Source organism: Lycorma delicatula, chromosome 11 (assembly GCF_047948215.1).
Source record: "Lycorma delicatula isolate Av1 chromosome 11, ASM4794821v1, whole genome shotgun sequence".
Lineage (NCBI taxonomy): Eukaryota > Metazoa > Arthropoda > Insecta > Hemiptera > Fulgoridae > Lycorma > Lycorma delicatula.
The window spans coordinates 47,868,015-47,892,995 of record NC_134465.1 but is presented as its reverse complement, the minus strand read 5'-3'; the positions used below and the strand labels follow the sequence as shown (position 1 = coordinate 47,892,995).

Genomic DNA, 24,981 nt, shown 5'->3' with positions numbered 1-24,981 from the left:
CAGTAATAATTTAAGTTATTTCATCTTTATTATCACCTTTAACATTCAAAAACAAACGAAATTAGATAAAAGATTAAAACGTGAAGATAAAGGCGTTAATAAATTGGATGATGCATGTAAAATGCATGACATAATCTATTCAAAATATTCAGACACCAAAACCACAGCACAAGCTGAGAAAGCACTTGCTGAGCGAGCTTGGGTCGTGTAATTGCCCCAGATAATAGTTTGACTGAAAGAGCGGCTGCCTATGCTGTAACAAATGCGATGAAATTAAAGTCTAAATTTGGGGATAGATTAAAATTAAAGAAGTGGGGGTAGAAGTAAAATTAAAGAAAAGTGGGAGTAGATTAAAAAAGGAAAAAATAATCGATTCAATATCGAGGCGTTACTTATATGACGATGAATTGATTAAAATATGCAATTGGAATATGGAAAATTCCACATTTTAGAGGTGTTTTTATGTTGGATACTTTACCAAAAAGAATTAGAAAAAATGAATGTGCAATAATCAATTTGGACAGTTCAAAGGGTAGTGTACACATTGGGTTTGCTTTAGAAAAATCGATAAAAATGTAGACTATTTTGACAGTATAGGAAACATACACCCACCTCCAGAATTGATGAATTATTTTGGAAAATCTAATGTAATGTACAATTATAACAGATATCAAGCCGATGATGATGTAATTTGTGGTCGATTGTGTTTAGAATCTTTATCTGAATAAATTATATTTTTATTTTTTCTTATTTTAGATGTCGTGTTTGTTATCGATTCATGGAAACAATTCGTTGATTAAAAAAACATTTTTTCCTCCAATCGAACTTTAAAGGCCAATATGAATTGGAATTAAAACGGTTGATGACGACAAACACTATTCCAAATGTTGAAGAGAACAAAAGTAATAAATCATGTTATTCGTTCGACAAGGACAGTAAAAAGATGAAAATAATGATTATGAATTTACAAAGAAAAATTACATAACAATACCAACGGGTAGTTATGAAATTGAAGATATTGGTGAATATATACAAAACGAAATGAAAAAAATTAAAAAATCCACCACCTTGCGAGCAAACACCAATACGTTACAATGTGAAATTTAAAGCAGTGTGGATAGATTTATCAGATAAAGATTCAAGTATTGGTAGTCTCTTGGGTTATGGGTCGAGAATTCTCAAACCAAATCTAACACATTATCCATATCGAATAATAAATATCGCTCCTGTAAATGTAATACGTGTAAAATTAATATTATTTCGGGTGGATATAAAAACGAGAAACCAGATAGCATTTTGTATGATTTCCCACTAAGTGTCGATCCTGGTGATATAATTGAAGAATATCCATACACAACTCCATCTATACATATGTAAATAAATAAAAAATATAACCACCAATTAAACAATTACCCGCATGATAAAAAGAATGACAGAACAGTAAAGGATTTTTATCCAGGCTCAGTGATTGGTAGGGAGATACATATATATTCTGCTATCCTTGCATTCTGTTCCATTCCCGAAGAGCTAAAGCAAAAACATTACATAAAGTTCAGTAGAATATTTAGTTTCTACTTACTGTTTTTTTTTGGTCACATAACTTTATTTATTATGAATTCTTACCATAAGATTGTATGGTCAACAAACATTATTAATTAGCACTTTCTACCATTTATCTGAGGGAATCTGAAGAAAACCACTAATGTGGATAATCATTTCTTGAATTTTGCACCACAATAACATTCTAGCTCATATTAATTTGTGATTTAGCCAAAAAAATAACACCATACGAGGTCTGTTCAGAAAATAACCAAACTTTATTTTTTTAATCTTTATTATTAATTTTACAAATTACTGATCCTTGTTCCATTCAAAGTATTCCCCTCCCCTATTCACACTTTTCCCAGAGGTGTTTCCACTTCAAGAAGGAGTCCTGAATACCTTCATTTGAAATTGCCTTATAAGCTCACTGACGAATTTGTGTTAATGTCATCAATAGTCTCAAAATGAAGTCCTTTCATCACCGATTTTAATTTCAGAAAAAAATCACAAGGAGCCAGGTCTGGTGAGTAGAGAGACTGAGGGACAGTCATCTGATTTTTGGTACAAAGCTGGCAATTGACAAAGCTCAGTGTGTGGGAGCATTGTCGTGGTGAAGGAATCACAAGTTGTCTCACCACAACTCCGGTCTCTTTTTGTAGATTTCTCACGTAACTGTTGTAAAATGCCTTGATAGTACACATGGTTCATGGCTTCACCTTGAGGCAAGAGTTCGAAATGCACAATTCCATTACAATAGAAAAAACAGAGATCGTCACTTTGAGATTGACATGCTTTCTTAGGGTGTGAAGATCCTTTGCTGATCCATTATCACTGAACTTTTGTCTCTATGACGTAAACCCAGTTTTCATCTCCTGTTATAACAGGTGATGAAAACTGGGTCATCGGATGAAAACATTCTCATCGGCTTGTTCAAGTTGTTGACAAACGTCCACCCGATGTTCTTTCTACTGTTTGGTCATCATATGATGAACAAACTTTAATGCAACTCGACGATGTATGTAATTTCTCATTCAAAATGCCACGGCATAATCCGATCAAGATGCTAATCTCTTTTGCAAGTTCTCTTACAGTCAATCAGCGATTTGCATGCACCAATCATTGATTTTCTGAAATTGGGTATCAGCAAATTGGTGTCAGCAGTCAAAGTCGAAGGTCTTTTTGGTCAAGGGTCTTCAATTAACTGATGACCACTTTTAAATCATGTAAAGCATTCATAACATTGTGTACAATCAAAAACATCATCTTCGTAAGCTTAATTCAAAAGTTAAAAATATTTCTGTGAAAGTTTTCTTGTTTCACTCAAAATTTTACCTTGTATCGTTACTCCTGAAATTCCACACAAAACAAAAATCGCTACTGACACATAAACATGTTCCACTCACATAACACGAAAACAACAATTCAAGAACACGTGGTTACAGAGGAGGTTATGAGGAATACAACGCTGCCAACTGCACGTCACTAAATATCTTTGTTGGCATGTAATTAAAAATGTTCGATTATTTTCAGAACAGACTTTGTATTAAAGCCACTGTCAACATACTCTCCAGATGTGACAACAATCTGTGGCTTTTTCTTATCACACCGATTAAAATAACATTAAAAAGACGATTTGCAACGACGAATGAAATTAAGAAAAACACACTAAGCAACACTAAGACTATATCAAAAAATGCTTAAAGTATTAGAAGAAATGAAGAGTGGCATTTCTGAGAGATTACTTTTAAGAGAACAGTATAAAAATTGAAGAATACATAAATTATTTTGGGTAAAATTTAAATTCTCATTTTTTGATCACACCTCATATGTTCATAAAAACATTATTATTTATTTGTACTTATCGGATTTACCCTCAAAAATGTTTTACGCGTTTCAGAGATATTTAGAAATATATTTTAATTTCTTGAACTGAACAATTTACAATAAATAGTAAATAGAATTAACCACCTTTACATGTCTATATATTTGTTTTTAACTGTTGGGTATCACTTAAAATTAAAATATTGCCAGCAAAAAGATCAGTAAATAAATAACATGTAAAAATACTAAGAAAAAATTATTTATTTATATTTTTAGACATAAAAAATTTAATTTTCTTATTTTACATACAATGTATACTGCAGTATATGCTATATTTTATTCAATTTATATTAATAATAATTATATTTATATTAAATACAACACAAAAAAAATGTATCACAGCTTCCTTTATCGACAACAAAATAAAATTTACAACTAAACTTAGGCAATTCTAAAAATAAAAAATTAAATTCATAAATAAAAAAAAAAACAAATAAAAACTGAAAAAGATTAATAAATAAAACATGTTTATATGTTAGGGGATGAAAAAGAAATAATTTAAATACCATAATAAAATGCGTAAACGATCTTTGATATTTTAATGAATATTTCAAGTGAAAAATATTATAGGAACTACTTTGGTAGATGTGGAAATTTAAGTTAGAGTTGCTGAATGATATATAAAATACGAACAAGGTGCCAAATGAAAAAGTAAAAATATACTATTAAAATCTAGGAAAAGAAAAACCTTTACTATATATTAAGTTGTGGATGAATTATGAAAGTTATTCAATAATTATAATATTAACCCGTTGAAATCTATATTTGTATATTTGCAAGTACATACAGCATGTTTACATTTTAATACAGAACAATAATGCAGATTTTCATAAAATGTAAACAAGGATGCATTATTTCACAATGTACATTATAGATTCATTGGCCAAGGACTCTCTGAATACATTATTATATAAGAGATAATAAAAGCAACATGTCACAAAAAAATTATTATTGTGCGAGAATCAAAAAGAATTAAAAAACTAAAATTTTAATCAATTAAGACGTTTAAGATAAATTACTCTAAATCAACTAAAAAGCCTCAATTTTATACAATTCATAATAGATGTTTTACACTAAAGATTTAAAAAATAAAGCTAAACAAAAAAAAAAAATTCATATTGTACAAAATACAGATATTTAACAAGGAATATTTAACAATGTATATAATAAATAAATATAGTAGAGGAGTCTTCGCAATTCAACAACTATAGTGGCCATACTGGTAATGACATAATAGAGATATATTACTAAATTGATAACTTATACACTTATGAACACAACTTATATTAAATTTGAAAAATAAAAACTAGGAAATTATAGTAATCTAGCTTAATTATACGGAACACAAAATCAGAATATAAACATATCTCAAAGATGTTAAACGAATAAATCAACACAATAACAAAACCTTATTAATAAATTTAACTTTTTTTTTTTTTTAAAGAAGTTCATATTTTATTTTCTGTTAAAACTTTTCTTCCTTTTTATAATGTATCGTCGACTTCTCTATATATGAGAATACATTTTCACAAACAAAATTCTCTTCACCTGAAGTTTCTTCAATAATCATGTCTTTAATAAATAAATATACTAAGTATGGCATGGCAATGTCTTTTTTTTCTTTTTTTTTTAAATAAAAATTTCATGTTGGTAGTGTCATTTCACATTAATTTTTTGTATTTATATTTTGTGTAAATTATTGTACATTTTTTTTTTTTAATTTTGACATAAGTAATTGTTTTCCATAAACATGTATGCATAAAAAAACAAGTTACACCATTTGTCATTTCATTAAATTTTGTTTTAACATAAACTAACCTCCAAGACGTAATTTTAAAAATGTAACATTTTTTGATGTATAAATAATATTATCTTAAAAAAATTTAACATTGAAATTAAGAATTTTAATAAATTACAAATAAAAATTAAAGCTGAATGAAATTGTTTATTCTATTTTAATTTTTATAAAAACATATTTTAAAAGACAAACAAATTCTGACGCGTAACAAATTAAGAGATATTTTACTCTGATAGAAAAAATTAAATATTTGATTAAATTCGAATTTCCCATATATGTTTCAAGTTATAACATGTTCAATAAAATGTATAACATGTACGTTGAGTAAAATTCAAATTTACAACAGAGGTATTCAGGAAGTAGCATCCTAGAAATGGAAAAAATTGAGGTAGATAAAATTCTGACAGACAAAACAAAGTTTAATAAACCGGTTCCTTTTGACCTCCAAAACTAACATTTTCATTATGTGCTGTTGGCCAATAGGTAGGTATACACACAGAGATTTTCATATCGAAATAATTGTGGCGATCCAGCTATATAATCAGTTGTAAGTTTTAAGTGTGAGTATGAACCACAACATAAATTAGATAAATTTCATGCTGGTTTGAATGCGTCTATATTACTTTTGTGGAACAATGTATAAACAAACATCTCCCTCAAACACTGTGATAAGGATAGTAAATCAGGGGCAATGTGTTTAAAATGCTTTTGAGTGTGGTGACCTCATCGTATAAAAGCCTAAAATGAAGGTTGGTAAAGTAGATAGAAAAAGGCTAGGGGATTCCCAGCAAGTGACACACGATCTTGGATGTATCAGCAAGAGTGTCAAAAGTGAGCTACTGGGTATGAAGAAAAGAGGGAAAAATGATATGCGGATAGGGACCGAAAATATTTTGTTCTTACTGGGCGCACACAGGAACTAGTGAATTGTATGAAAGAAAAAAAGGATTTTAGGTTCAAGTCAAACTTTAGGGAAAAGGCAGAAAGTAACTTAGGGAAGAAAATGTTTTGTACTGGAGTGGTGGGCAAAAGGCAAAAAATGGAATCTTTATTGTGGGTAAGGAGATAAAGCACTGCATAGAGAGGATGGAGGCAAGAGATGATAGAATCATAAGATTTAGCTAAGGATTGGAGGTAAGACCCTCTCTCTCTTTTTCTGTTTAGCCTCTGGGATATCATACATATATGCACCACAGGTGGGATGTGTTGAAGAGAATATAGGACAGCCCAAACCGAGGAAACTTGGATTAAAGGTTACTGGAAATGATGATTGAGTATTATAGTTTTCCATTCAGATCCATAATTAATAAAATTTTATATACATTTAATTAACTTAAATCATGGAATAAAAAAAAAATCATTACGTAATTAATGTAACCAGTAATTTTTCTTATAAAAGACTAAATATTGTTAGTGAAATTAAAAATAATTTTTTTTTATCATTCAACAATTTAAAATTGAAATGACTGTATTTAACTGCATTGAATTTTAATTAGGTTTCACTTAAATATTCTTTTGCCACATTGACAATTTTTTTTTTTTTTGACAACACATATGGGAGCAGCAGTATACATAATAATCTTTTTTTATTAAAATTCATCAAAAACTGCAGTTACAGAAGCTATACTAAACTTAGTTGGGATCTGTGAAATACGTCCAAATACATAATTTAATTGTTACAGAAAAACTGAAAGAAAAGTGAAGCTACCTTTATTTTCAGTAACAGTTTGCTGTGTGAATGCTTAGCTAATGATTGTAGCAGTCGATTACTACTTAAAAATTCATTAAAAAAAATATATTCAGTCTATTTTTTAGTTCACCTGACATTCCAGAATATAATAATACTACAAATAACACATGAAGTAGAGAACCAATAAGTTGTAGAAGATACAAAAGATACGTTACAAGTAATATTAACAAATGAAAAGTATAAAATGTAAACATAATAAGATATGATGGTATTAACAGTAGATATCATGTACAGGTATTATAACAACAATTTATTAAATTTATATATATATTAAATTACAATCAAAATTATATTTCATATTTTATGAAAAATTTTACATCTATTACAACATTATATCATTACAATTGCCTACACAAAAATCAGTTATTTAATAATGTCAATTTCATTTATAAATAGCATCATACAACAAATAGAAAAGGCAGTAAAAGCTAAGATATCTGGAATACAAGTGAAGGTTTAATGTTAGAATTCCCCAATATATAAATTACTTAAATGAATATATTACTTTAAATATAGTCAAATTCAAATAAGGGGAAAAAGAATAAAGTACTTATAGAAATAATAAATAAAATTTTTTTACAAAACCTAGTAATTTTATGGGATAAGATCAAATAAAATTAACACAACAATCATTCTCTTGCAAATTCTTTGTTTATTTAAGGAGCATAAGGTAGGTGTTTTCTCATATCTCTTATAAGGTTGTATTATGAAAATATCATAATTGAAAATGATTTATTAATATAATATTACTTATATTTATCAGATTTATTAATATAAAGCTGATTAAGTTATATATCTAGTCAATTCAGTGCCAAAAAAAAAATAACATCAACTTGTTTTTGAAACATTAAATCTTATTAATCTACAGGCGGAAAAACTGAATTTAACCATATTAAAATTACTTTCTTATATTGGTTTTGATTTTAATTGAAGCGAACAGCTACGAACTATGGCAAATTATGTATATAAAGTACCCTATGTACAAATTATATTATAAGAATATATAATTAAATTCAAGAGGAAATTCTATTTTTAAAGAGCTTTAAAAAAAATTATCTGATGGTCTGTAAAAAAAGTATTGTTCTTAGAACAATTCCATCTCAGTTCTTAATAAAATAGATAACAATTTTAAATTAAACAAAATTGAATTGGTGCAGAAAGAAATTGAAGTTCATAACCAGGCGTAAATAAGATGGGAGTATATTTTATGCTTATAAGTGTAGTTTTACTATTCTATGTGACAGAAGGTGTTGTAAATGTAATACATTAGCTAGTATGAGTAACTGAATTTTTTGTTTTGTGCAATAAGAGACCCATATCCAGAAGTTAAAGACCTTCTTGCACGATTCTCCACAAGATACAAAACCTGTTAAAATTCTTCTCCAAACTACAAAAATCAGGCTTTGTCGTAAAATGTTGCTGGCCTTAATTGAAATGAAACATTTTGATGAAATTGAGATACATTACCCACTTAGAGTTCAATACTTGTAATTGAGATATTAGTCTATATTATATAATAGTCTATTAATTTAAAAAAAAAATAATTTGATAGACTATACTAAGAAATAGATAATAATTATTCTGTACACTTAAAAAAAAATTTCTACAAGTTCCAAGTCAAAGAAGTTAAAGCTGTTGAAATACTGAATTTAAAAAAATTATGATCTAAATATTTCAAGAGGAATCCTTTTTCTGAAAGAATCAAAGAAAAGAAATTCCATCACTTTGTACTCAATTCAGCATTTCCTGAGGTACTGAAAATATTCAATTTCATTGAAAAGTTACAGTGAATATTATGAATATAAACGTCATAATACATTCAACTTTATTAAACAAATCTTCAGTATATAAAAAGTAAAAAAATTATTGCAACTTTCAACATTTCAGGCTTATCTCTCTGGATAAGATCCTGTGAACCAAGCCAAATGATGTGAAATAACTGTAACCCTACATCCTTACAAATATCAGTTATTACAATAACTACAAAGTGTGAAGTGAACGAAAATGAGAAAAACAAGTGCTATTATTAATACTATTAGTTTTGTTTCGTTAAATTTTTACTTTTTTCCCTCAATCATGAATAACAAGTTTCTGCATCTTAATGAACAACTTATTTCATAGTTTTATTGTCATTAAATCAAATAATTGTTTTTTATATCCCATTTTTGTAAGCAAAATGATTATATTTTTTTTTTATAAATTCATTAGATTGCAACTTTAGCTATGTTTATGGTGTGCCACCTCATGCTTTCATGAAAAAGGGACCTACTTCCAACAGCTTGATATTTAAACAAATCTGTAATAGTCATTAAAGCACAAAACAATTTACTTTTCAATACATCATTATATGTAGAACATTTAGAGCTAATATGGTTCCAGTATACCTACAACAATCAGTAACTCACTTTTCTCAAATTAAACAAATTCCTGATTTGTTTGAACAACACTATTAAAGCACTTGCAGAGTTCACAATTTAATTTGATAGGATAAAAAAGGTTGTAAGTAAAAAGTATGAAGATAATGAAGAACTGGCAGTGGTCGATATGCCGCTCTTTTCCTTTGAGGAATTATTGTATGCGGTAGCTAGACTAGAAGGGTCCAGGGCTAGATGGGGTCCCCGACAAGGTAGTGGTGGCGGTGCTAGAAGTTATCCTTCCCTGGTCAGATACTCTTGGCCTTCAGTAGGATTTTACTTACGCAGTTTTGCCTCAAGGATGGAAGAGGGAAAAGTTAATTCTCCTTAGGAAAGAGGATGACTCCGCCGAGTATAGGCCTTTATGTCTTTTCAGCTGCCTGGGTAAGCTTTTGATTGCGGAGGGGCTTACGAAATTAGTTGATTGTGGTGAGGGTCTTAGCCAAAACCAATTTGGTTTTTGTAGAGGCCTCACCACGATTAACAGAGTAATGAGACTGGTGGATGAGGCAGCAGGTGGCATCTAGCGAACGAGATCCATCCTGGCAGTAGTGTTGTTGGACGAGGAGGCTAATACCACAGATAAAGCCATGGCTGACCAGGAGATATGGTGAGTTGTCTTATGAACTAATTCAATTCCTGTCGAGCCATGGCTGTTATAATAAATACCTGTACAACAGGAGGAGAAGAAGAAGAAGCTGACTCACGTCTCTACTGTGGGGGAATGCAATAATTCACTTTAAATGCAATCTTTTTTTGTATGTTAAGTGGAACACAAAATCTTTCACTGTATAAGATGAGATGTCACAAGAAGAAAAGTAAACAACATAACTGGCCTGGAATTTGATTAGTAACATGATTACATGTGTAATGAAGAGGAAGGTGTCTAAGGAAGTTGAGGATATCTAAATGCATTAGTAGAAAGATCTGTACTCTGTTGAGAAGAAAGTTTGATAAGAATACCCCATGGGATCCGAGTTATACTGCAAGATGGTTCAGTTCCCGTGGTTGTACAGTGGCGAACAAATTAATCTGAATACAGTATTTTTATCTTTAAAAGAAAAAATGTTTAATAGTCAAACTTACTCAAATTTAATAGTTTATGTGTTCTTTGCTTTTGATTATCTCATTAATCCTCTTTGGTATTGATTCCACTAACATAGAACAATGATTTTTAATTTCTTCATTTCGAAACCAACCCTATATCACTGAACTAATAAGGTCAGTTTTTGTGCTACAATTCATTTCCCAAGTCTTCTTTTTATTATGGCCCATACATTTTCAATGGGAATCAGATCAGGGGAATTCCCTGGCCACGAGTGCTCTCGTGGCCAGGGAAAAAATAAAGTTTTTGATTTTTGAAGAACTCTTTTGCTTTCTTTGACGTGTGACATGGTGCAAGGTCCTGTTGGAAAATGAGTTCTGGGTTCTTCTGTATAAATAGAACTATTTTTCTTTGGCATATATTAATGTATTGGTCAGATCTAATCATCCCATGCACAGGCATAAGTGCTCCTAACCCTTTATGTGTAAAACATCCCAAAACATCTTTTTGACTAGGTGTTTGGGGGCTTGTTGCAGGATTGCTGGGATAGTAGTCTTCTCATATGCTAACTTATGAATGTAGGCTACTCTCCCCTTTGACAAATAAATGAGGCTTATCTGAAAAAATAACTTTTTCCACATCTCAATAGTCCATTCTTTATGTTCCTTTGTCCATTGAAGTCTTTTTGTCTTCATAATCTGTGTCAGTAATGGCTTTTTTTAGGTTTCCGAGTAATCCTTATTACTCGGACAATTAATTATAAAAACACAAAAACCACTAATTCTGTTTGTATATGAACTAACATCATAACCTAAAACACCGAACAGTCAGCCACAGAATGAAAACTTCACACAACAGAACAAAGATTTCTTTTGTTCAGATTAATTTGTTCGCTACTGTATACTAAAAAAAAAAAGCAGTGGTGGCAGCGATCATGTAAGTGAGCTGCTGCCAGGAAAAACACCAAATTACACAGGTAAGTCAAAAACTTTTTACCAAATTTAAATTAACTTCACCACAGAATTTTTAAACTTAAAATATAGGCAAACCGCTGTATATAATTAGACTTTAACACTAACATTTTTCTTTATTAAAATTATGAAACAATGCAGTCTGACTACTAAAAAATAATGAAAAATGAGTAACTTCTTTTAATAAAATTTGCTTTAATTGTAACTTTTAAAAATACAAAAAAGAAAAAAGTTTAATATGGTATAAAAACCAATTTTTTGCTCAAGTATTTCATAAGACACTTCAAAGTGACACACTTTATTTTTAAACTAATATTATGATACAGTGTATAACACTACATTAAACATATTACATTACACTTAATGATTTGAAAATAAAATCACAAACTTCTAACCATCAAGCAACTAATAAGGAAATACTACCGCATATCTAATAAGAAAAATGTCAAATACTGACAAGCACCTTTATTTGTCACTGAAATCATAAAATATAGAGAGAAAAATATAACCCAATAGAAAATAAAACTGATTTTTCTATGACACTCCGAAAAGAATGAAACTAATGTAGCATTCTAACCAATAAGATACCAAATATCGCAGGTTTTACAGTTTAACCATAATTTCTCTTTAGAGATTAAATATTTTAACAGAAAAAGAAACTTCCTTCACAGTAAAATGTAAAAAAATATCAACAATGATAATAACAAGTAACAGCTCAAAATAATCAAGATTTTCAGTTTTTAAAACTAATTTATAAAACAGCAATGTTTGCTACCCTAATAAAAATGTGTTCCGTTAAACAAACATAAAATATAAAAATATATTTTAACTACTAAATAAACAATAAATATACTGTAAATATATTTTAACTAGTTAAGTTTTTTTTTTATTATTTTTTTTATTTATGAACACAAATAAAACTTGTCACTTACATTAATATTATTACTTTTATATCAAATTTTCCAAAGTAACAATTTTTTAAAACTAAACGTTTGTAATACTAACATTTAATAATGTATACTTACATTATTGTTATTCATACAAATATACATATATTTACATACAAATACAACAAATTTATGTCAAAATTCTTATTAACCATATTTTACAAAAATTTTAATTTAACATAAAAATTTTGTTTTTATATTTCTGGAATTAATGATGGGTCAATTAAGCAAATTAATCAAGAGGTGTCTATTACATGAAACCTACATACATTCCGAGTAAATGAGTATAGAAATGCAGTAAAACTGTTCTAATTAATGATAGTTGCTCTCAGCTGAACAATAATTATTTAAATTTTCAACAAAAGAATGATCTAGTTACTCTTCAACGAGGTTTGTTACAATTTTGAATATTAATGGGTCCGGGCAGGATGGAAATCTACCTTTTAATTTAGTATAGCAGTTATCACAGCAACCATTAAGGATAGTGTGACAATGCAGCTTCTTTAAAGAAATTTTCTATAAGCATAGAAAAATTTAATTAAACCTTAAACAATTTTCGTTGTTTAATAAGACAAAAATTTCAAGGTATCTTTTTAATATAAATAAGGAATGACATATATAAAGTTATGAAATCTAAAACATACCCATATAACAAATTTACTGCAGGGTTCTAAGCAAGGTGAGTATTTTACTTTGTAATGATGCAATGAATATCCAAGTTATGAATATATCACAGACAATATTAAATCATTCTTCTTAATAGTCTAATAGCGCTAAAACTATTAACTCTTATTAAGAATGCTAATATGATTTTAAAATTAAATTGCCTGATGTTGCAACAAAATAAATTTAACATTACTTCGAACCAGTTTCATGGAATCTAGCTATTAAGCAACTAGATTCCATGAAGTAGGTGCTACAGCCGAATATTTTAAGATAACATTACAAAATATTCTCAATCATATTTACATTGTCTGTTAAAGCCAATCGGAAAAACTTAATCAATAGACAGGGCTTTTTCTCATTGTGTTCATGAGGCTGTAGCAAATAAAAACTGAACACTATTTGGATACATACGGGCATAAACCGTACGTATCCAAATAATGCAAAAATATGAAAAACCTATTTTAATGTGATCAGTATAGATACCGATTTACGTTAGTGTACATATTTTAGACAATTTTGTTTTATTTAAATGCACCGCGAATTTAACTTTAAGGATAAATTAAGAGCCAAAACAACAGAGCAAGTAGTTTTAAGGACCCTACATCTTTTCACAAAAAGCTTTTATAATTGGTTAAACTTGGTGGTGTTCGCAACTACTTAACGAATAATTTATTGGATTTTTTTTACACTAGCAACAACTGAAAACATTATCAGCATATAACTAAAATTTTGCCTTGTTAAAAACTGATAAGCAAGAATCTTTATAGGTGATGTATGAAATTTTCAGTAACCATATTTTGTTGGAAACAATGGTTTCCATATTACCCTGAACCTGTTAATGACCGATTTTTAATTTTGGGGGTTATCTGAAAGTGTTTTCAAGAACAAGTTGAAAAAAAAAAAATACGTATTAAAGAAAATACCACCAACATCAGTTGAGAAACTCAACAAAAAGTTTTAATTTACCGCAAGTTATTACTACTCTGTCACTGTGGTATTCATATTGGGACTATTAATAACTGTGGTAATAGCAGCTGAAGCTGAAAGTGGTGATTTAATTTTTCAAGAAAAGGATTAACATTGTTACTTGAAAGTGGCGTACAATGAAATTGGTGTATAACAGAGGCTTGCAAGCTGAGTTGTCATCTGGTAAAGTTCCAGAGGATTTAGGTGAACAGTTGTGTTCTGCTATTGGCAAAATGCTTCTTCTAGTCACCGAGAAATTAATACAGTTTAAAGGATTATGTCATAAAAATATTTCTCAATTTTTAACTGATAATTTCCATATTATTGAAAAAGTTTTAACATGAAGAAGTAGCTGATCACATTATCAAAGTTGAAGGTGAAAATTTTCATTACCTTTGCGAGTGAAAAAAACTTAATTCTTTCTTTAGTTTATTGCATCATATAATTATCAATAATTTTTTTCAATGGACTGTTTTAAACTTACAGTATGTGACTTAACTTTCACTTAAGCAAAGCATTATTAGTACATAATTTAATCCACCTCAGAAAGACTTTTGGAACTCTCCTACAATAAACAGTACATACTATTCTAGTTTTAATAACAATGGAAAATTAAATAATATTTGAACATATCATATAGACAGTTTAGACATTATTATCTTACTTGAATATGGGTTTCACAGAATAGAATTGTAACTTTTTTTTAATACAAGACTTTAGTTCTACAGTTGGTAAATATTACTTGAATTCAAGAGTTACAGAAAAAATAATTTAGACGTGATCTGTATTTAAAGTTAAGACTGCAAAAAAATATTATCAAATTCTAAGTATGTGCATTAACAGTCACGATAAACGTCTGCTTCTATACTCATTTTTCCTTGATTATCATTTCCAGTTCTATGGGATAACACACCGGAAACAAAATTAATTTGAGAAAAATAAATGCTACTGACATAAAATCATATTATTATTTTTAAACAATATAGAAAAGGAGGTTCAATGTAAGATGATAAAATTGTTAACCTTCACAAATAAAATTATGAAAATCCATTAGACATAATAAATTGTAGTACAATTACAAGTTACAAATAATAACTTTTAATTAATTTAACTAAATGTCTAGTACTATAATATAATAAATATATAAATAATAGTTAAAAAGTTACAACAAATCTTCCAAATATAAGTCTTTAGTCATCTGTAAAATGAATTCCATAAGATTCGAGGAAATCTGGTAATAAATCACAATCGCCAACTAATTTTAGTGATTTATGTTTGCAAGCTGATGAATTATTCTTTTTGTTTTCATTCAACAGCTGACTTACATCTGTTAAACACGAAGTAGTGGATGGTACAGAAACTAATGAAGGTGGTGTACTACTTTCATTATCAAATGATTCATTATGTTTTGTCATTGAACTTCCAGAAGACATCGATTCTGATGATAACAAATGACTTGTACCACTGTTACAATCACTTGAACTATCAGTCAATACTTTAGAGAAATCATTACTTTCTGTTATATTACAATTCCTGAGTAATGTTTTAGTAGAACCATTTTGTAATATTTTAGCTGCAACTGTCTGTGATATTTTTGACAAAAATGAATCGATCATTAATACTTTAGAAAGGAAATTTTTATCCTGTAATTTTGTACTTATATCACTGCAAAGAGACCCTTCAAGAGGCAAACTGTTATCTTCTATCATTTTACTTTTTTTATTAAATTCTGTATCAGAAATAGATTCAGAAGCAGAACTAATGTTCGATAAATTACATGAATCAGCTTTTAAGATATCAGAAATATCATTTGCCAGCATTTTAATAAAGATAGAATCTACCGCTGAAATATTTTTAGATGAATCGTTAACATTTGCTGATTTACTCAAATCGTTAAGAGATGATTCAGAGTTACTGACCGACGAACGCATCAAATTTAAAACTAATTCATCGTTGCCAGTATTTAGTAAATGATGTGAAATAGAATCTGCTGATAGTAATTCTGATGAAGTCTTGTTCGTTTTTTTTTTTTCAGTATCATTAGATGAGTTAATACAATCTGCTGTTAAAATGCTACTTGAATTTTTTTGCAGAGAGATACAATCAGAAGATGTCTCTAAAATTTCATCAGAAGTAATCCCATAATCACTAATCGGACTGAAACATTCAGTATTTAATGTAAAAGTGTCAGTCGGCAATGGATTATACAGTGTTGGTTTGTTAGAAGTAACATCGCTATTACCGACTGAACTGTAAGTCGATAATATCTTAATAGAATCATCGATCGATTTGACAAGGTTATTAGTTTTAAAATTTTTAGAAACATTTTCCAACGTTTTGGTAATCTTCGGTGTTTTATCAGAAGAGTTAACTCTTAATACATTAGAAACAGCTTTTTGCTGCATTTTCTCTGTCAAAATACAGTTGCATAATTTAAAACACTTACCATCTGATCGCTTTGAAGAAATCATCTTCAACTTTTCAAAAGTTGGAGTCTTTGGTAATTTATTTAAAATGCATTCACAGAGTTTGATATTACTAGGGATTTTAACAGAATTATTTGAAACAGCATTTTTTGGCGTACAAGTTACAGTTACACCAGAAACTGGTTTTATCGTATCAGTTACTTTTACAACACATTTACTTTTAGCTACATCTGAAATTACTGGTTCTGGTTTATTGTTAACATTATCAGTTCTGATTACATTTGAAATGGTAATCGGAAGTGTACTTAAAACAGCACAGTTGACAGAGGTTACTACTGAAACTGCTGTCTGTGATGAACTGGTCACAATTACATCAGCTGACTTTTCACCAGGTAAATTAGTTTGTGGTATACTGATTTTAATTTGGTCAACCATTTTTGTTTTAAAAGCTGTCACCTGTGATTGACTGGTTAAAGTACATTCAGAACTAGTTACTTTGGAAACAGCTACTTGTGATGATATGGTTTCATTGCGGTCAGCTGTTGTTAATTTTGAAGTAACTGTAGTTTGAGGTATGATACATTTACTTTCAGATACACTTGATACAGTCATGGGTAGTACATTGGTTACAACACAGTCGGCTACAATTATGTTTTTAACAGCTGTTACTGGTATATTAGTTTTGTAAGAATCAATTCTGTTCGTTTTCTCAGCTGGCATTTTTGATGCAGTTACTGCTGTAAGAGTTTTATGAGATTTATTGGAGATGGTACAACCATCTGATGATAAATCAGATTTACCCTTCTGTAATGCACTAGTTACAGAACAGTCTGAAGAGTTTACATTTAAAGCAGTTATTTGTGGTGTATTATTTTTCAAACCATCATTTGTGGTCACATCTGAAACAGAAATCTGTGGATTATTGGTCACAATTCTATTCGCTTTGGTTGAAACCGATATTCCTGTCTTTGGTGTAGTACAGAAAATATTGTCAGTCGTTATAGATGAAACTGTTGTAAGTGTCACACTGCTTATGATACAATCATCTGTAGTTTTATTTGACTTCATTTCAGATAGATTTTCATTAAAATTGTTGTCAGCCCTAGTTTTGCTTGAAACAACTGTTTGTGAAACACTACCTATAATGAAATCACTTTTAGTTATGTTTGGATCAGATGTTAGCAACATACTTGTCACAACAAATTGTCCAGTAGGTCGTGAAATTGATTTTTGCGACAAATTAGTTACAACAGAATCTGCTGTTGTTACACTTGTAGTACCCATTTCTGCTGTAATAACATCATCGTTAGGTTTGGTAATGGCCGAATCAACAGTCTGTGGAATACAATCTGTTACTAAACCATCAGTAGTATTTTTCTTTGAAATCGACATCTGTGACAAATTTGTAACAATACAATCGGCAGTTACAGTCATAGCAGCTATGTCTGGATTAGAAACAATTATTTGTGACGGTAAATTTTTTTCTATGGAATCAGGTGCAGTTACTTCTGAAATAGATATTTCAAAAGAATCTGCTGTTGTTACACTTGTAGTATCCATTTCTGCTGTAATATCATCATTAGGTTTGGTAATGGCTGAATCAACAGTTTGTGGATTACAATCTGTTACTAAACCATCAGTAGTATTTCTCTTTGAAATAGACATCTGTGATGAATTTGTAACAATAAAATCGGTTGTTACAGTCGTAGCAACTATGTCTGGATTAGAAACAATTATTTGCGACGGTAAATTTTTATCGATGGAATCAGGTGCAGTTATATCTGAAATAGATACTTGAGGCATACTGCTTAAAATACAGTTATTACTTTTAGAAGCAGCCGTTTGTTTCATACTGGTAATAATACAATGAGTTGTACTACTGGTAACAACCTGTGTTTTATCAGTCGTTACACAATTAACTAGCGGACAACTAAAACCCGTGACGGTCTCATTAGTATTAATTGAAACACAATTACAAATCTTGGAACACAAATTACTTAAATATTTTGCTTTTTTCTTCACACTACTGATCTTCTCTGTAGGGACACAATCACAAATCTTGTAACGTAAAATACTTTCAAATTTTGCTTTTCTCTTCTTACTTTTAACTATTTTGTTAGTAGGTGAATTACCACCAACAGCTGCTTTTTTCCTCTTTTTGTTCAATGATGATTTAGAAGGATTTTTAAATTTATTACAAACAGCACCTACTGGTGTATTATTTAAAGTACTATTAGATATTTCTAAATCAGATGATGCAACAATATCACTTATTTCATTCGTATCATTAATCAATAATGTAGGATCATTTATTGGCGATAATCTGGCAAAAGATGTACCGGTTGAAGTATGTACAGAATTACAAACATTTAAAGAATCGGAAGTGATAGGAATCAACGATATATCAGATAATGGTGCTTCATTTGTTTGTTTTGCTTCTAATAATGATGGTGACAATGCCGATGATGAACAAATTTCCCCATTACTGGTTACATTATTATTATTATTCGCTTGTATCTTTTTTATAATTAATCCTGATTCTGTGACATCAGTCGAATCTGATAAGTTACAATCAATCTTTTCATTCTTTGTTGAATCTGAGGTTAGATCTGATGAACCACCTGTCGAACTGATATTTGTTTTTAAAAGATCAACAAGACTACTGTCATTACTAACACTGATTATTTTGTTATTGCTAACTTTTATAAAATTAGTTTTATTGTTTGCTTTGAAATAATAATAACTCTCAATATCTCCATTATCCAGTTTTTCATCCTTTAATTTATACAATAAAACTGGACTAATTGTACCATTAAATAGTGAGTTTAATAACAATGGGTTATTATTCTTAACTGCTGCAAAATACATACTATTAATATTTTTACCAGGTGAAGGCGATAAAGACAAGGGTGATACAGTTGGCAATTCCTGATTCACAATATTATTATTAAGCGACTGATTACTATTATTAAACGGTACTGTAAGAGATGTTCTACTTTTTCTTGCAAGACTTAACTGTCTTGATCTTATAACAGAAAATATACCATCTTCATTTACTGGGCCACCGATTACATTCCACCACTGCCCTTGAACAAACTGTACATCTTCATATTCTTTAACAAATTCAGGTGCGACAAACGGCATCAATTTTGAAATCGTCTGTCGATAAAATTTACCAGTTTCTTCATCTTTAACTACTTTACGCATTACATGAAATGCTTGTAATTGATGATACTCATTTTTACCGTAAGGTCCAAAATATATAATACATTTTGGGGGTACCGCATAAATACCAAACGAGATATTCCATGAACAAGAATCATTGTTATTATATTTTTGAAGACGACGATGTAAACATTTCTTATCTTTCATTGATTCACTTACAATATCCATTAATTTTTCATATGAAATAATAACACCCGTTTTAGTTCCACCATTAAATTTAACATAAGTGAAAGGATATTTTAAATAAATACAATAAAACCTATACTCTACATTTGTAGTGCTATTATTTAAACTAAATTTTAATGGACTATACGTTTTATCACAATTATCTACATTTGTTAATCCATGATTGAATGAACATTGTTGATTTATAGGTGGTAATATTTTTATAAAACTGTTTTCAGCATTTTTTACAAAATTCTTATACAAGTTCAATTTACTGATGTTATCAGAATTTACTTCACAATCTGTAAAAACAGACGAAGATGATGGCACAATTAAACTAAAACTTTCAGAATTTTTCTTTACATCACCAGAATTTGATCCGTCATTGTTATTGATAGTATGATTTAAAATTCTAGAATCATTGTCCTTATAAAATTCTTCTGGTTTAAGAGACATGACATTTTCGATCTGAGGTATTAAAACAGGTTCATTGTCTTCAAAATCATTACTATTTTCTAATAAAACCTGATGAATACCAGAATTGTTATCACTGATTGGTGACATACCTGAACTGTTTACAATTTCTTCATGTTCCTTAAACGTTAATGATTTTGACAGATTTACTGGATTTGTTTTTTTCAAAGCAATATTTCTTCCTTTTAAACAAATACAATTGTGCATTTTATGAAACATACACCAAATTGGTACATTATTTGGAACTTCCAATTTTTCTATCATGATTTTTATAACTTTTCTATTAATATTTTTTGTATTATTTTCGTTATTATGTACTACATCTACATCAACTTTTACATCACATTCATCACTACAACTATTATTAACACTCGATTTTAAAATACTTTTACTCATCTGTAATACAATCTTATCTTTTATATTTTGAGGACTCTTTGGTATTATAGTATCTGCTGCTGGAGATTCAACTTCTGTTTGTACAGGATTAATCGCAATTCCTTCACCCGATTTATTTAATAAATCTAAAACAGGAATATTAGATTTTTTTAAATCATTACTCGTTCTCTGTTTGAAAATACTTGACCGTTTTGTTTCATCTGTTTTTGTTAATGAAATGTTATTGTCAGATGGCTTTATTATTTTTGTAGGGCTTCTTTTTCTTGGTTTCCCAAAAATTTTTAATTGTTTGTCACATAAATTTACATTGGTTTGATCTTTATTAATATCGCCACCTTGAAATGTACTTGATGTATCTGATAAAATACAACAGTCGGATTGTTTTATATTATTAAAATTTGTCAACGATTTAATGTCTAATGGTTTTATAATATTTATACGTGAGTTCTCTGTAATATTCCCTGAAGATTTTATTTCACTTTGTATAACATTTGAAGAAGTATCTGATAAAATATTATTCATTGATATGTCTGTCTTTATACTTTGTTTCGGATATAATATTTTAAGTTGTTTTTCACATGATTTTATTTCTGCCTCTTTTTCTTTTATTTTAACACGTTCCAATAATGTATTTGATATATCTGATGAAATTCTACCATCACCTAATTTTGTATTGTTCAATTTTATTGGCGAGTTAATTTCGTTAGGTTTTAAAACTTTAAGACGTTTTTCAAATGATTTTATTCCGATTTCACTTTCACCTATTTTAACAGGTGATATATTTGATGGAATATTATCACATGATTTTGTTTTTATAGTTTTTGTCGGTGATGGAATTTTTGATGGTACAATATCACTTAGTTTTTCATCACTTTCTAATGCCTGTTCGACAGAAATACGACTATCATTATTGACATCTTTTGAATCGCTACCTTCGAGTTCAATATTAAAATTTCGTCTTCTACCACGACCTCTAATAAACTTATTAATAACATATTCAGATAATCTACGGTTTGTAATATCCTGTCTAGAATCAAGTTCTTTTGAATCTTCTAATATCAGGACATCTTGTAATTTCTTTGGTAATTTTTTAACTCTTTTACTTCGCTCGCCATAAGATGTTAAAAATATAATATCATCATTAGATTTCATAACAGTTTGATGATATTCCTTTTCTACTTTAGCCAATTTCCTTGACATATTACATGGTAGTATACTAGTTACTTTTTCAGAAGATATGTTTTTATTAAAGATTACTTCTGAGTCAGCATTTTTGTTACAGTCATCCTTTGTTTCACCATCACAATTATTAACATCACCAATTTCTAAAAAATCTGCATTAAGACGTCTCAATTCAAGGCCAACTCTACGTAATTTTCCTCTATTTAACATTTTTCTATTTTTAATAATTCTGTTAGAATTATTTTCAAACGAGGGTAGATTCTCATTGTTAGATTTTGATAAATTATCATCATCTTTAACTGAAGTAACAGATGATGAATCAACATCCATTGAAGATGCAGTCAATATAGAGTCTTGATTAGAATCTAAATTTGATCGTTTGACTTTTTTGAGATTAATAATATTTGGAGTTTTCATTTTTGTTATTGAAGTGCTAGTTTTAACAATCTCACTTGAAAGTGTATCTAATGTTTTCTTACAATCATTGTGTAATTTAGTATCATCAGATAGCCTAGAGACTGAATCTTTATTGAAATTCAACTTTAACTGAATATCTTTATTTGTAATAGAAGATTCCTCTTTACCATTTAATACACTATTAATTCCTTCCTGTTCATGGTCATTACAATTTTCAATAGATTTAAAACTATTGTTACAAATAACTGCTGAATCTTTACCTTTCGATAAATCAACTGAATTATAATTTTTTGAATTTGTACTAGTATAATGTTCTTTATGTAATGATATCATTCTTTCTGACTCTATCATAAATGAGATTAAATTTTGACACACGACAGGAACAATAACGGGTTTAATTTTCGCTGGATCATTTTTATTCACTAAAGCACAAGCAGAAAACCTAGCCCAATTTTCATCAATAACTGTATCATGTTTCTTTACCGATTGCAAATTATTATACTGTTCTTCATATAAAGGTCTTCCTAATCCAATATATAAGATCATACAAATATTTGTTTTACTTAAATTGCTATTAATAATTTCATCTTCTTTAATCTGTGATGAATTATCAAAAGTTAATCTTTTTACTAAAGGCACTGTATAAATATTCTTTTTTAACTGATTTAATTGTTCATTTTTAAATTGAATACTGTGTTTTACCTTTAAGGTCTTAATGTTCAAATTATTTTTAATTAAATGCTTTCTTATAATTTGAGCATTATTTTTCCTTTTAAATCTAAAAACATTACCATTAATATTATGCCTCAATTTAAGAAGTTTTTGGTAATATACCTGTCTACTTCTATTAAACGGTGAATTTCTATTAAAAGTGCAAATATTGTTACTGAACTTGCTAACTGATGATGTTACTTTTCTTTTTTCAATTTCATTGTTATCTTTATCAACATCATTTTTATCATGCATTCTGCTTCGTAAAATTCTACTAGGTTCATCATTATTGTCATCACCGCCATGTTTACTAGACACATCACTTCTCAAAGTTCTATCAGATTTATTATTACAATCTTTATCAACTGTAGAACTCCTTAAATTTCTTTTTTGTTTAAATTTTTTTTTTAAATTATCAAATTTTAGAAAATTATCTAAGTATTGATTAAATTTCCTTTCTTTGGCTTCTTCTTTAAGTTCCAGTTCAAGCTTTCTTTTCTTTACAATTTTAGCATGCTGTTCTAATAACCGCCGTTTTTCTGCAACTGTTTTCGGTTTAATGCCATATTCATTAAAAATTGGATCGATAATTTTATTTTTATTAACAGATTCTGATGTTGTCATTGTAGAAATTGTTACAGCTGCAGATTCATTAACATTAACTTTTGATGACGACAATGTCTTTGGAATGGATTCAGTACCAAATACAGATTTTTCATTTGATATATCTGATATTACAATATTTTTTATTGGCGAGACCGATGGTTCATTAGATAAAAAATCATCCAGCGACTCGCTTATAAATGCTGATTTTTTAAAATCTTTAAGTAATCGTACTCTATCCGCTACATTTGATGAAATTTGCTTCTTCTCTTCTGGTAATGTAACACAGTTCGTTAAACCGTCCAATTTATGTTCGCTTTCTGTACATGATTTTAATTTTTCCACCATCTCTTCTTTTTTGTTTAATTTATCATCAACTTTTGTTATATCATCATTATCATCTACTTCCATTTTTTTAACAAGATTCTTCAATAATTCTGAGTTAGGACTAATCTTCATTTTTTTCTCAATCTGTTTAAATAAATCATTTAATTTATTCTCTGAATCACTAGTTTTTATAAGAATCATTATTTACTGAATCACTGTTCAGTTAAGTGTTGACACTTACTCTATGATTGACTTAACCACAACTTTTACCATCACTAGATGGTAAATTAAAAAGTAAGGAAATCTAATAACTAATCCTAACTTATAATCATTAGCTTATAATCAAATAAGATTAACTTATAATCAAAAAATATTTTAACACTTGTTTTATAGTGTAAAAGCGAAGTTAAAATTTTTCCAAACAAGTTATTTTAAATGATAACTCACTTGATCACTATCAGATTTAAAACAACTTACATAATGTCTGAACTACATCAGTTTTTATTTATGTGATATAAAATGTCTTGTAAGTTCACCTAGAAAAAATAACACAATTTTAATAGCATATAAAATAATAACTTTATAGTCATAAACTTTTTTCCTACATAGTTTGAAATAATACAAACATCGTAAAAGCCTCATTAATCCTTTAACATAATACGAGAGGCAGCTGAAATGTAATGCACACTGGAACATAAAAAAACAGAATAACGTACAAAGCAAAAGTTGTTGCCATCTTATAGTTTCATTCCCCTACTAATTCCAACACTCACTGACCTGAGCGCTATTGACATAGTATCTGCTATATCAATGCATCTAAAACAATGTGCGACAATTACATTTTTAATAAGGTAGAAGTGACCACTAGTGACACTCATTGTTATCTAAAAGATAACAATAGAAACTGTAGATGGAGGACTGAGTTGCTGAGAAAAAATTTAATGCAGCAAACACTGGTAAAGCAGATATTGAGGATAAACTTCACAGAAGTTGACCAGTTTCTGTCACCGATAAAAAGCACCAGAATTTATATGAATCAACTGAAAATGATCGTCACATCACAACAATACATCGC

General features: G+C 28.9%; 1 protein-coding gene across 3 annotated transcripts in view; it reads right to left on the bottom strand.

Annotated features, from left to right (window-relative positions):
- LOC142332076 (uncharacterized) overlaps positions 1-24,981 on the bottom strand; it is an 84,067-nt gene that overhangs the window by 29,546 nt on the left and 29,540 nt on the right. For 2 of the 3 annotated variants that reach the window (XM_075378258.1, XM_075378259.1), the window contains one exon: positions 12,489-24,442. The exons of the other annotated variant lie outside the window; for it this stretch is intronic. In XM_075378258.1, coding sequence (XP_075234373.1) covers positions 15,171-24,107 — 8,937 coding nt within the window. In that variant the 5' untranslated portion in view covers positions 24,108-24,442 and the 3' untranslated portion in view covers positions 12,489-15,170. Of the gene's footprint in view, positions 1-12,488; positions 24,443-24,981 lie in introns of those variants that run through there. 3 annotated transcript variants of the gene reach the window in all.